The 14134-nt window shown below is 46.0% G+C and overlaps 1 protein-coding gene across 2 annotated transcripts in view; it reads left to right on the plus strand.

Annotated features, from left to right (window-relative positions):
• Window positions 1-14134, plus strand: part of UNC5D (unc-5 netrin receptor D) — a 924160-nt gene that overhangs the window by 605534 nt on the left and 304492 nt on the right. For both annotated transcript variants that reach the window (XM_073618230.1, XM_073618231.1), the window contains exon 7: window positions 12575-12739. In XM_073618230.1, the coding sequence (XP_073474331.1) occupies window positions 12575-12739 (165 nt within the window). The remainder of the gene's footprint in view (window positions 1-12574; window positions 12740-14134) is intronic.

Genomic DNA, 14134 nt, shown 5'->3' on the forward strand with positions numbered 1-14134 from the left:
CCAACATAATTCAACTTTTACACAACTTTGAACTAGCTTCCAGACTTAAAGTCAATGTCTCCAAATCAGTCGCCCTCAACGTATCCGTCCCTCAGGACATTGTTAATAATTTAAGAAATAAATTTCCATTCTCGTGGAACTCAACCTCCATCCCTTATCTCGGCATCAACCTCACGTCCAGTATAGATTTAATGTTTAAACATAATTTTCTCCCTATGTTTAAAAAGCTCACGGATGATCTGACCCAGTGGTCGCTTTATAAACTCTCCTGGCTAGGCAAAGTGAACGCGGTCAAAATGATGCTTCTACCTAGGATTTTATATCTCTTTCGCTCCCTACCCATTCCGGTCCCCAAATCGCACGTTCAACGCTTACAATCTGCTATCATTCGCTTTATTTGGGACAAAAAAAGCCACAGGTTCTCTAAAGAGGTTCTATTTAGACCCAGAAAGAAGGGAGGCCTAGGGGTACCTAACCTATGGTGGTACTATCAGGCAGCGCAGTTAAGTCAATTTTCCACAATTTACATGAAAGGACTCAAACCAGATTGGGTGAACATGGAACGAGAGGCGGTCCCTAATTTCACCTTAGATTATCTACTTTGGAACATCCCCAAAAAACGCCCCCCTATACTAGCTCCCACATTGTCCCACTCCATGAGGTTATGTGACACTCTCCATAAACTAACACCCCTCATTTCTACTTAGCACCCACTTGCACATATCTTCAGGAACCCCAACTTTCCCCCTGGCTTAGACATCCGATCCTTCAAATGGTGGCTAGATAAAGGCCTATACAGGATTGGACAATTCTTTAACGCTAATGGTCCCCTCACTTTAACATATTGTACTACTAAACTTGAAATGCCCTCAAATGAAAAATTCAGGTTTCTCCAATTATCACATTTTTTGAACCAGATATGGAAGAGTGGTGAGAATCACCTATCAGTAATGCCCTATGAACAATGGTGCTCTTCAGCCTTAGACACAAGAGGGGGTATCTCTCTTATTTATTCATCCCTAGCGGAACCCACAGAGAAAGCAGCATATATGTTGAGCTGGGGGCGGGACCTTGACTTCAGCTGGGAATTAGACACGTGGCATTCTAACTTTGCCCGCTCCTTCAGAGGTATTGTGAACACATCCTTAAATGAGGCGGGCCTGAAAACCCTTACACGCTGGTATATGGTACCTTCACGACTGGCCAAAATCTACCCGCAAACATCACCTCTTTGTTTTAGAGGTTGCAACCACAGAGGCACTCTTTTGCACATACTATGGGAATGCCCTAAAATCAGAATGTTTTGGAATAAGATATTCTCCCTCATCCGCAGAACATGCGGGTGTGCACTAAAACAGGATCCAATTATTGCTCTACTTAATGACCCCATTCCCAAAACATCCAAGCATACCCAGAAGTTGATTCAGTTTATTCTCTTGGGTGCTAAAATGACTATAACCCGGTCCTGGAAATCACCGAAAGTGTCTGCTCGAGCGGCCAAACAAAAAATTTCTTGGATTATGCTGCAAGAAAAGATATCTAATACCATACTGGATACCCTAGACACATTCAAGGCTATCTGGGAACCTTGGGCTACCCTTATCGGACATCCCCTGTAGGTGTAAACGATAGGCCATAATTGTCGCTCCTTTTTGGACGGCCCCTAACTTCTTTCTCCTGGTGGTCTCCTGTGCACTTCCTTCCCTTTTCTCTTTAGGTCTGGCTAATCTCTTCAGCCCCCTCTTCCCCTCACCTTTTTTGTTTCTCTCCCCTTCTTTCTCTCCTTCTTTCTTCTTTTACCTTTCAGCTTCTTTTTATTATTATATTATTTCTTCAGGCTCTCGGTATTCTGTACTTTTTTTTGGTATTAGCCTGAAAGTTGTTCTCAGGGTAGATCCTGGGAAAAGGTTTTCCCCTGTTTATTAAACACACTTGATCATAGTCCTGTTTAAGGGACTATGGCTTACCCTACCTTGAGAGAGTTCAACCCAACAGTTCGACTCTTTGACTACTTACAGACTGTTTACGTATGATATTATTGTAATATTCATCTGTACCTTAGATATAATTCCCCTTTTCTAATTTTTTTTTTTTTTTTTTGTCCTTTTGCTAGCCCTTTTTTTTTTTCTCTAAATATTTCCTCACATTAGGTATAGAAGTGGGCGTGGGGATTCCCAGCTAGCCAGAGCAGTTAGTTCCCAGAAGGGGCTCTGGCGGCGGGAAATCCTAAGTCTATAGCGATTGTTAACATTTTTTCTAATTTTATTATAGTCTTTTCATTTTTACTCTCAAGAAAAGGGTACAGGAAGATCTGCTGTAGTCATTCTTTGTAATTGCTGTACTATTATTACGCTATGTACACGATGAGCATTTTGCTCTTATTTCTTTCTCTGTCTCAATGTATTTTCTTGTTTTTTTTTCAAATAAACTTTATTTAAAAAAAAAAAAAAAAAAAAAACAAGACAAAGGTCGGTAATAAGAGGCAGTGTAGACAAGGACAACTGCAGATACACAAAGGAGTGAAATATCAGCTGGAAAGTGCACAATAATCTGGCAAACAGGAAGTGCCAAGGCATGGCTTAAAGTGGTTGAAAAGGCTTAAGGTTTTTTAACCTTCATGCATTCTAGGAATGGAACGCGGCCTGGCCAGTCTGTGCCCAGACAGGGAGGTCTCCAGGAAGGATGGAGTGCTCCTGCTCTCTCCCTACTCATCTGGAACCTCTCCCTACCGCGAATACTGTTCCTGACAGACGAGTGACCTGTCCCTACACTACCCACTTGCAAAATGCACACCAAGCCCCTGGAGCCAGGGTCTTAAATAGACTCCGCCTGACCCAAGAAGGCTGCCAGAGTCACGTGGGGAAGCAGCATCAAACAGGATCTCTTCCTCAGTGACCCAGGAAACCATAGAGGATCCACGTTCCTGTTGTCTTACTCTTCCTCTGCAATGTGCACTGAATCGTTTTTTCAAAACCTGGATTTGTTCAACTGCCACGGTGAACTCAGACCTGGTTTTCATTAAATTGGTTCTTTGGCTTTTACAGAACAGGGCCATCAGGGCAGAAAGTTAGTGGTAATCTTCTCAAATGAAACAAAGAAAGCAATGTAAACCCAAGAGAAGATCCAATTCTTCTGTAAAAATATCCGAAATTGAAAGAAAAAAAATGATGACATTCAATACTCAGTGACCTGACTTATAGGAGAAGAAAGACGTAGAATGTTACAGTATATCACCACAGCATTGTCCAGTAACAGTAAGTTACCACCAGACACAGGAAGTGACCTGACATGGTTTGATTGGGTAAGCGGTCAATTTTATTTATTTACTAACCCAAGTGGTAATCATCAATGCACACTCGTGACTTTTACTAGATACAGAGCTAACCACCACAGAACCAAGGAATGGGCCATGACTAGACACGAGGATTTCAAACCTATTTAAGAAATTTTCTTCCACTCCTTATCCACCACTGGAAGTAGAAGGTATGTCACCACTCACCTATGTATAGAAACAATGTATTCATAGCCTCACTGGACCCCACATCAGGCATGTGACCTCCAGATCCACCACTGGGTCAGCAAGTGAGAAGACATCTCCCCTATGTGTACACCCTTTCAAATGAAATTTTGTTATTTAAGGGGATCTGCAACCCAGAAGTTGCAAGAACAGCATGTCAGTATCTTTACCGAGTCATCAAAAATATTGTGCTACCTTGACAAACAGGGCCTGCATGTGTTTAAAAAGCTATTCTCAACCAGGGTTCCATGAAACCTTAGGGTTGCTCCAGAGGTTGTTAGGGGTTTCTTGGACAGTACTGTAGCTGATCGGCCTCCCTTTTGATGGTGCCTGCATAATTTTATGGCCAATGCCACTTGGCAAAGCCAGCTGCATGACAGCAGTGATCTTTTTAGCTGTCTGTTAAGGTGACATTCTGGCCACCACTGTACAGGGGTATTTTTCCCACTGGCCACCACTATACAGGGGTATTATTCCCACTGGCCACCACTGTATAGGGGTATTATTCCCACTGGCCACCACTATACAGGGGTATTATTCCCACTGGTCACCACTGTACAGGGGTATTATTCCCACTGGCCACCATTATACAGGGGTATTCTTCCCACTGGTCACCACTGTACAGGGGTATTCTTCCCACTGGCCACCACTGTACAGGGGTATTCTTCCTACTGGCCACCACTGTACAGGGGTATTCTTCCTACTGGCCACCACTGTACAGGGGTATTCTTCCCACTGGCCACCACTGTACAGGGGTATTCTTCCCACTGGCCACCACTGTACAGGGGTATTCTTCCCACTGGCCATCACTGTATAGGGGCATTCTTCCTACTGGCCATCACTGTATAAGGGTATTCTTCCTACTGGCCACCACTGTACAGGGGTATTCTTCCTACTGGCCACCACTGTACAGGGGTATTCTTCCTACTGGCCACCACTGTACAGGGATATTCTTCCTACTGGCCACCACTGTACAGGGGTATTCTTCCCACTGGCCACCACTGTACAGGGGTATTCTTCCTACTGGCCACCACTGTACAGGGGTATTCTTCCTACTGGCCATCACTGTATAAGGGTATTCTTCCTACTGGCCATCACTGTATAGGGGCATTCTTCCTACTGGCCATCACTGTATAAGGGTATTCTTCCTACTGGCCATCACTGTATAGGGGCATTCTTCCTACTGGCCATCACTGTATAAGGGTATTCTTCCTACTGGCCATCACTGTATAGGGGCATTCTTCCTACTGGCCATCACTGTATAAGGGTATTCTTCCTACTGGCCACCACTGTACAGGGGTATTCTTCCTACTGGCCATCACTGTATAAGGGTATTCTTCCTACTGGCCACCACTGTAAAGGGGTATTCTTCCTACTGGCCACCACTGTACAGGGGTATTCTTCCCACTGGCCACCACTGTACAGGGGTATTCTTCCCACTGGCCACCACTGTACAGGGGTATTCTTCCCACTGGCCATCACTGTACAGGGGTATTCTTCCTACTGGCCACCACTGTACAGGGGTATTCTTCCCACTGGCCACCACTGTACAGGGGTATTCTTCCCACTGGCCACCACTGTACAGGGGTATTCTTCCCATTGGCCACCACTGTACAGGGGTATTCTTCCCACTGGCCACCACTGTACAGGGGTATTCTTCCCACTGCCCACCACTGTACAGGGGTATTCTTCCTACTGGCCATCACTGTATAGGGGCATTCTTCCTACTGGCCATCACTGTATAGGGGTATTCTTCCCACTGGCCATCACTGTACAGGGGTATTCTTCCCATTGGCCACCACTGTACAGGGGTATTCTTCCCACTGGCCACCACTGTACAGGGGTATTCTTCCCACTGCCCACCACTGTACAGGGGTATTCTTCCTACTGGCCATCACTGTATAGGGGCATTCTTCCTACTGGCCATCACTGTATAGGGGTATTCTTCCCACTGGCCATCACTGTACAGGGGTATTCTTCCCACTGGCCACCACTGTACGGGGGTATTCTTCCCACTGGCCACCACTGTAAAGGGTTTTTCTTCCTACTGGCTACCCATGTATTGATTTTAGTAGAGGTTCCACAAGACCTGACCATTTTTCCAAGGGTTCTTCTGGGGTAGAAAGGTTGGGAAAAGCTGGTCTTAAACCTTTCATACATGTTACCATGATGCTGCAGTAAATAATTCACATGCTACTTTGGGATGCCAAGTCCTTCTAAGTTGTTGACTTCATGGACCCTTCATCCAGACCTTCTCAAAGAGATAACCAACATATGGTTGCACATTGCTTCTAGTTCTTGATGGATGTAAAGCAGGGGTGCTCAACCCTTTGAAGAGCGCAGGCTGTGATTTGGCAACTGGTCGTAGGCCACAATGAAATGAAATGGTTCAGAATTCCGAAAACAGGGACTGTGGACAACCAAAAAAAAAACTAAAAAAAAACAGACCAGAAATGTGCACGTCAATCAACGTCTTCATTATGCAAAGTTAAAATGACACATAATGCACTCACATGCTCCCGGAATGACACCAGGCTCATCACACAACTGTGAGAATCCACCTTCAGAACCCCTCTATGGGGGCCACTAGACGGAATAGTGTATGACAGCTGCCTGGATTATGGAGGACCGGCAATCATTCAGTACAGCAGAGTGCACCCGAAGAAGGCTGTGCAAGTTGCCATAGTTATGATGTGTTTCGGGGGCACGGTCTCCTTTTTCAAGCATCCTTTCCTTCCTAACACACAGACATGGAGAGAGGAGCCTTTAGACGTGTGTCATTCCGGGAGCATGTGTGTGCATGATGTGACATTTCATCTTTGCTTTAAGTGGTTGTAAAGCCTTAGGCCGGGGTTCACAGTTGTGCGATTCGGGAAGCACAGCCGTTCCTGCGCGGGTTCCTGCATCACACCCGACTCGCAGGCACTTCACACTGCTCTCTCTGCGAACTGCTGATGGAGTCAATATAAAGTTAATGACAAATCGAATTGCAGAACGCTGTGGGAACTGTGGAGTCTGAACACCCGTATGATCCGATTCCAGTGCGGCCAAAAAAAAATAGGGTCCTGCACCATTTTGGCTTGAATGCAATGCGATTTCGGCCATACAAACTGTATGGCTTAATTCACACTGCACAGACATTGCATTTGGTGTACACAGGCATGCTGTGCGAATTACATGCGATGTCTGGTATCAGACTAGTGTGAACCCAGCCTTAAAGCTTAAAGAGTTATGCCGAAAATATTTTTTTTTCTTTAAGTCAGCAGCTACAAAAAGTGTAGCAGCTGACTTTTAATAATCAGACACTCACCTGTCCCACGGTCCAGTGATGCGGACGCACGAAGCCTCGCTCCTCTCCCTCTCCTCTCCACAGCGCCGGCATTCTTACTGTGGGCGCCTGGCTGTGGCTTCACGCACTGCGCATGCGCGAGCAGCAACTTGCATGGGCGAGCTGCGCTGCCCGCTGTGAATGGCTGGGCAATCTTCTGAGACATGTCCCAGAAGATTGCAGGGAGGGAGGGGGAGAGCTGAACTTTCTTCAGTTGCCGCGGAGCTCTGGGAGGAAGTGGGAGCTGGGTGCTTCTAAAAAGAGTGTATCCGCCCCCCCCCCCCCCCCCAAAAAAAATGACATGCCAGATGTGGCATGTCAGGGGGTCACCTTCACTTAAAGCAGAAGTTCCATTTTTGGGTGGAATTTCGCTTTAAGGTATTTCACCTTGATACTTTCTATGCATTAAGGTTAAAAACCTTCTCTGCTGCAGCGACCCCCCCCCCCCCTCCAGACCCCCCTTTTACTTACCAGAACTGATCCGATCCTGTGATGTGCACAAGCCCAGAGGCTCCAGCCGCTGTCTCCTTCCTCATTTGACAGATTGATAGAAGCAGGAGCCATTGCTGTCAATCCAATCCAGAGACACGGGAGCGCGGGGGGGCCGAGTCCTGCTGTCTGTGTCAATAAACAAAGCAGCGGGACTGGGAAGCGAGCCGGGTGCCCCCATACAATACGGCTTCCTGCGGGGGGCACCCGATGAAGAGGAGGAGCCAGGAGAGCCGGTGGGGAACCCCAAAAGAAGAGAATTAGGGCTGATCTGTGCAAAAGCATAAAAGCATTACACAGAGCAGGTAAGTATAACATGTTTGTTATTTTGATGCAAAAAAAAAAAATCTGTACAAACACTTTAATAAAGGAGTTTATTGCGCCAGGACATGCGCCTCCCTGGTCTGTTGTTTTTTTATTAATTAATAATCATATTAGGTTTTAGGTTGCGGGTCACGTTTTATGGCTCCGCGGGTTGAGCATGCCTGGTTGTAAAGGCAGAAGGTGCATTCTATGCATTCTATGCATTGGGATAAAAAAAAAAAAACCTTCTGTGTGCAGCAGCCCCCCTAATACTTACCTGAGCCCCCTCTCTATCCAGCGATATCCATGAGTGCCTCGGCCACCCGCGACGCTCCCTCCTGATTGGCTGAGACACAGCAGCGGGACACAACCCCAGAAAAAACAAAAAACAAATGAAACTAAAACAAACACATTTTTCGGCAGTGCACATGTCTATTGAATACTTACAGGTCCTCTTAGGTCAATGGAAAGGAAATGAAACCATCGTATTGTGTGTTAAAGGAAGGAAGAGCTTTGCACAGTCCTGCCCGCTGCTCCAGTCCGCAGTAGCCATGTGGACCCCGGTTGTCCCCCTAATGGCAGCGGTTGTCCCCCTAATGGCCCCTGTTGTCCCCCTAATGGCAGCGGTTGTCCCCCTAATGGCAGCGGTTGTCCCCCTTATGGCCCCTGTTGTCCCCCTAATGGCAGCGGTTGTCCCCTAATGGCAGCGGTTGTCCCCCTTATGGCCCCTGTTGTCCCCCTAATGGCAGCGATTGTCCCCCTAATGGCAGCGGTGGTCCCCCTAATGGCAGCTGTTGTCCCCCTAATGGCAGCGATTGTCCCCCTAATGGCAGTGGCGGTCCCCCTAATGGCAGCGATTGTCCCCCTAATGGCAGCGGTTGTCCCCCTAATAGCCCCTGTTGTCCCCCTAATGGCAGCGATTGTCCCCCTAATGGCAGCGGTTGTCCCCCTAATAGCCCCTGTTGTCCCCCTAATGGCAGCGATTGTCCCCCTAATGGCAGCGGTTGTCCCCCTAATAGCCCCTGTTGTCCCCCTAATGGCAGCGATTGTCCCCCCTAATAGCCACTGTTGTCCCCCTAATGGCAGCGGTGGTCCCCCTAATGGCAGCGGTTGTCCCCCTAATGGCAGCGGTTGTCCCCCTAATGGCAGCGGTTGTCCCCCTAATGGCAGCGGTTGTCCCCCTAATGCAGATAGATTTTCTCTCAATTTTTGACTTTTCCAATCATAAATAAGTCATTCAGATCCGGACGGTAGGAATTGTTATATGTGACTGTAATGATATTTCTATGTACATATTTTCAGCTGACTGAAGGATCTTGAATCACACTTATTATTCAGATTCCATTAAAAATGATTGATATGTACTATAGAAAGAATGTTTCAGTAACTCAGACACATTATACATACAACAAACACAATGAATTCCATTACGGAGGAACACAATAGAAATGCTGTTTTTCTTCTTTGCTTTGTTCCCGCCTTTGAGGGAAAATGAGGCAAGAGCAACATTAACATAACCTTCGTTGTGAGCGCTATAAAGCGATTTTCATAAACAGGGATATCGAAAGTTTCAGGAAAAGGTGGATTGTTAATTACGTGAAATGTAAAATCAAAAAGGAGAACAGCAGAAACAATAAAAATTGAGAAACAAGCGTAGACATTAAGGAAGGACTCTTCATATCCGTTACCCTCATACTTCATGTAATCTGTATCCTTGGATAGATTCGGGAACGTACATGCAGGAAAATACCTGCTCTGTGTGGTTGAGGATGTGGTGGTCCATGAAGATCTGGGTGGTTCAGTCCTGAAGGAGCGGCCAGAGATCTGCAGTGCAGCTCAGGGTGTCCACTGAAAAAGATAAGAGGGTGGAGGGAGATCCCTTATGGTGTAGTAGGTTGGCCCAAAAAAAAAAAAAAAAATGATGATTGACACAAAAGGTTAGTCGTTAGGAAAACAGGAGAGTGACCTACATCTGTTGAAGCTGTGGTCACCCTGTGGGGTGGAAACACGCAACCTTCTGAGTATACAGGTGGAGAAAGCCCTGTCTCCATGCTGAATGAGGTAGGTCTCTCTCAGTGACACTGAGGTCCCGATCCTGGATTCTCTGTGTATGCAGTAAGAGTAAACTCAAGTCTCGTAGCTTCTGTTATAGCTGGTCCACAATTTCCTTCTTGAACAGGACTTCAGAGACCTTCAGGCATTAAGCATTCAATGGAAAGTGGTATGTTGATCTTCTTCTCCTGCGGTTTAGATTTATTGTGATCTTGGATTAGCCCCCCAATGCACTACAGGGTTTTTTTCATTTCCTTGCTTTATTGTAAAGTAGCTGAAAAGGTACAAGAAAAACATACATAGTATTACAAAGTTACATAGTAGGTGAGGTCGAAAAAAGACACCAGTCCATCAAGTCCAACCCATGTGTGTGATTATGTGTCAGTATTACATTGTATATTCCTGTATGTTGTGGTCATTCAGGTGCTTATCTAATAGTTTCTTGAAACTATCCATGCCCCCTGCTGAGACCACCGCCTGTGGAAGTTTTTAAACAAGGGATGAAAAAGGATCACTCGACACTGAGGGTTAGTGGCCATGACTTTGAGGTTAAATAAAAAGTCATACAATCAATGGCTTTACTGAGCAAAAGTGTTTTGACAACACATTTCAGTGCACTCAAAACTCCTTCATCAGGGCTGAATATGATAGTAGCTTGCACTGGTGGCAGCTGTCATCCATCAATCAGTATGGATAGCAGCAGAGTAGAAAGGGTGTCAGGACCTGGATCTGAACCAGCAACTTCTGCAGTGTCTGGCTCTAGCTCTTCTCGCTGAGCCCCCCTAAGATGCTGGACCGCTCCATGTCTGATCCTTTGGACAACATTGGCTTGCACCTTGTTTCTGATGAACCTTATTGCTTCTCCCATGAAATTCCTGATTTAAGTCATGTCTCTGCACTTCCTGTTTGCCAAATTATTTTGCTCTTCTCCAGCCAATAACTTGCTCCTTTCAATCCCCCTGCCATCTGTATCTTCACTACTTCTCGTTTTTGAACTATTTTGCCATCTCAAGTCAACGTCTTGCTCCTTTGCATATCTGCAGCTGTCCTTATCTTCACTGCCACTCATTACTGACCTTTGGCTTGTTCCTCATCTACGCTTCCACTCGATCCCAACCTGCAACCACTTGTTACCGACCTTTGACTTGTTTACTGACTATGTGTCTGCTTGATCCCTACCTGCTATATCTTCTACTGGTCCCCGGCTTGCTCACCTCCTGGTGGGGCAAACCTGAGTACAGTGACCTGGTACTAACCGCAGCAAAACCCATCCCCACCATAAGGAGCTCTGGCGAATACCAACAATATATTAGTATTGGAACTTGGAGATTTAGATATACGCACCACCTCCTTTAACTATGACAAGAAATACCCAAAGAGCGGGTGCCCACTCATCCTGTTATCAGTGAGGCTCTAATACCTGTTCTAAAGAGCTAATCCCTTGGGATAGATCAATGACAGTGTTGATCTCCCCGGGGTTAATAGGTGTCTTACTGACACTGAACCAAGGAACAGGGGCAAATTAAAGGAGGGGAAGTGCTCAGATCGCACAAGTACTTTGAAATTTGCCGTCACTGTGTGAAGCTTGTATTAAGAAAAAGGATGTGAATATTGATCGATCAAATTCGTCAAGCTTTCACAAAGATAATAGGTTTAACTGTAGGGCAATTGTTCTTCCCTTCACTTTTGTGGCACAGACATCCCCCATCGGACCTCTTGGAGGGTTTTGGGGGTTATTTGGAACCGTGATCAATATTAAAGGTGGATTTGTATTAAAAAGGTCCTACAAAAGCTCCAGAAGAAATGGTGAAACATGTCGAGACAACCATTCTTTTGTATTGTGACCACAGGGCTAATTCTGCCCCTTAATGTTTTAAGTAGTTTTATAGCATCTATGTAAAAATAAAACATTTTCTATTTTTGGTTAATTTAATGTTGATTAATTTTTCTGCACCTTAAAACTCCAGTTTTTGCTCTTTGGGTATTTCTTGTCTGGTGAATACCAGTTAGTGCTTAGACCCATCACCTTGGGTGAGCATGCATCTTCCGCCAGGGTGACCTGCTTGGGCACTTATCGAGTTGGATAGTGGGAGCCAGGGGCGGACTGACCATTCGGGCACTGCCCGAGGGCCCCATGCCACTAAGGGGCCCCAACAGGGTTGCCAGCCTCAATAAAACCAGGGACAGAATGTAAAATTCAGTGTTTTTTTAAAAATCCCAAGATTATAGCTGCCCCGCCTCTCCAGTGCCTTTTCAGTGTGTGTATTCTGTGTGTGTATATTGTATGTGTATATTGTGTGTCTTTGTGTGTATACTGTGTGGCCCCATAATCTATTGCCTGGGGGCCCCATAATCTCCTATTGCCCGGGGGCCCTATAATCTTCTCCTATTGCCCGGGGGCCCGCTAATATCCTATTGCCCGGGGGCCCCATAATCTCCTATTGCCTAGGGGCCCAATGAGTTGTCAGTCCGCCCCTGGTTGGAGCCTCTCTACTGCTATATCTACTGGTCTCCAAGCCTGACCCCTGACCCCTGACCATGACAAAAGAGCAGTAGAAATGCTGCACCAGTGTGCAGAGATGATGTATTTTGTTATACTCGTATTTATGTTTATTATTGTTATCTTTGTTGTGTAATATAAGTTATCTGGGATTGGTGAGCATGCATTGGGAAGAGCTCAATGATTCTCCAGCTTGCCCATAGAGCCGACATCTTTAAAATCCAAGATAATAATGACGGCCCCCATATTTAATTAACCAAACGTTCCCATGAAGTGTATGCAGTACATGTGTTTGCCTGGCATCTTGTAATGGGAATCTAAGAATGCCGTTATTTCCCATTAGCAGTGAGTGTAATAATATTGATATGATTGTTTGGATCCACAGTGGAGGGAATGTGGAAGGAGTGGAGCGATTGGTCAAACTGCAGCCCGGAGTGTGAACACCAGCGGGAAAGGGAATGCACAATGCCACCAACAGGAAATGGAGTGAAACCCTGTGAAGGCCTGAACCAGGAGTCCGAAAACTGCACAGATGGCCTGTGTATTCAAGGTGAGCCGAGGATGTGACTTTATCCATTGTTCCCCCATCTCTGGATCTATTACAGAGATAATGTTCAGTGACTGTATGCGGGGCTGCTCTTAGAACTCATGGGGCCCCATACAGCCTAGCTGGCAGGAACAGTGAACCAAGCCTAACAGGCGGCTCCAGCTGCATGAACAAAACACTCATCCATGCAACCAGAATACCTTTGGGAATAAGCCCTTTATTTATTTAGTTTTAGTTTTTTATTTTTTTTACATTTTTTTAAACAGCCCTGTGGGGGGTTGGTGAAATATTACGAGTCTAAACAGACACCCAACATCTCACTTTTGAGACAGAGAAAGAGATTGAGGACACAGATTCCTCAATCCTTTCTCAGCTGCAGAGTGAATGAACAGGATGCGCTCTGTACAGAGACTCCCTGTTCATTCACAAACTGAAGCTCTGTAAACACAGGCCACAGGGGGAATGGTTCCAGTAACTGGGCCCACTCCTGCTGCTCCCCCCCCCGTTGAACTTCTGGGGCCTCGGCCCTGTACAGGAGGGCAGGTGCCACCCCCTTAGCAGTGGGTCTGGCTGTATGGCAATGCACTGTATGTACTATAAATCAGCAATAGCCCATTTAAGTACATTAACCTATAAATCATTTCTTATACATAGAGCAAAACTGCTAATAATCAGGACAGATACAGCTTGTAGGTACACAGGACTTAGGGGGATGGTTGCTTTGGCAATGCAACATGCATTTTGATGGTGTCCCCAACCCCCCCCTAGCAGCATAGGGTTTAGTTGTGGTGGCAGATCACGGACCGAAGGATCCTGAAGAGCTGACCGGGGTCTCTGGTAACACTCAGAGGAAAGGGTAAACGAGAGGGAAGCAGGAGAACCCTTATAATATAGTAGATTCATTCAGAGAAACTGATAAAACGCTTTTGAAACAAAAGGGAAAAGAACAAAATGGACTAACAACTGTTGAGACCGGGGTCACCCAGCGGGGGGTGGGGGTGGGGGGTAAACATTCAGCCTTCCTAGTTTGCAGGTGGAGAAAAGCTCCACACAGGGTCAGTGTGGTCAACCTGTATGCCTCAGGGGTTCCCATCCCGGGCGCTCTGTGGGGTTCTCAGGTAAGACTTTTAAGGCCTACAATTATCAAAAACCAAAATATAAAATCTTAATATAACTTTTATTGAGTACAGAGATGGAAAAGCTTAATGGCTGATGTCACGGTCAAGCAACCAATAACATTATACATGAGCTGTACTCTACAGGGTCAATAAATGACAAGGTCTGATCCAATAGTAGCCTGTCATGTAGAAGTCCCCTGTAAGCACCCGACGCGTTTCGGGATCTTATCCTTTCATCAAGGGTGTAATGTAGGTGGACCGGAGACACTTCTAGAAGCAA

Source organism: Aquarana catesbeiana, linkage group LG03 (assembly GCF_042186555.1).
Source record: "Aquarana catesbeiana isolate 2022-GZ linkage group LG03, ASM4218655v1, whole genome shotgun sequence".
NCBI classification, from domain to species: domain Eukaryota; kingdom Metazoa; phylum Chordata; class Amphibia; order Anura; family Ranidae; genus Aquarana; species Aquarana catesbeiana.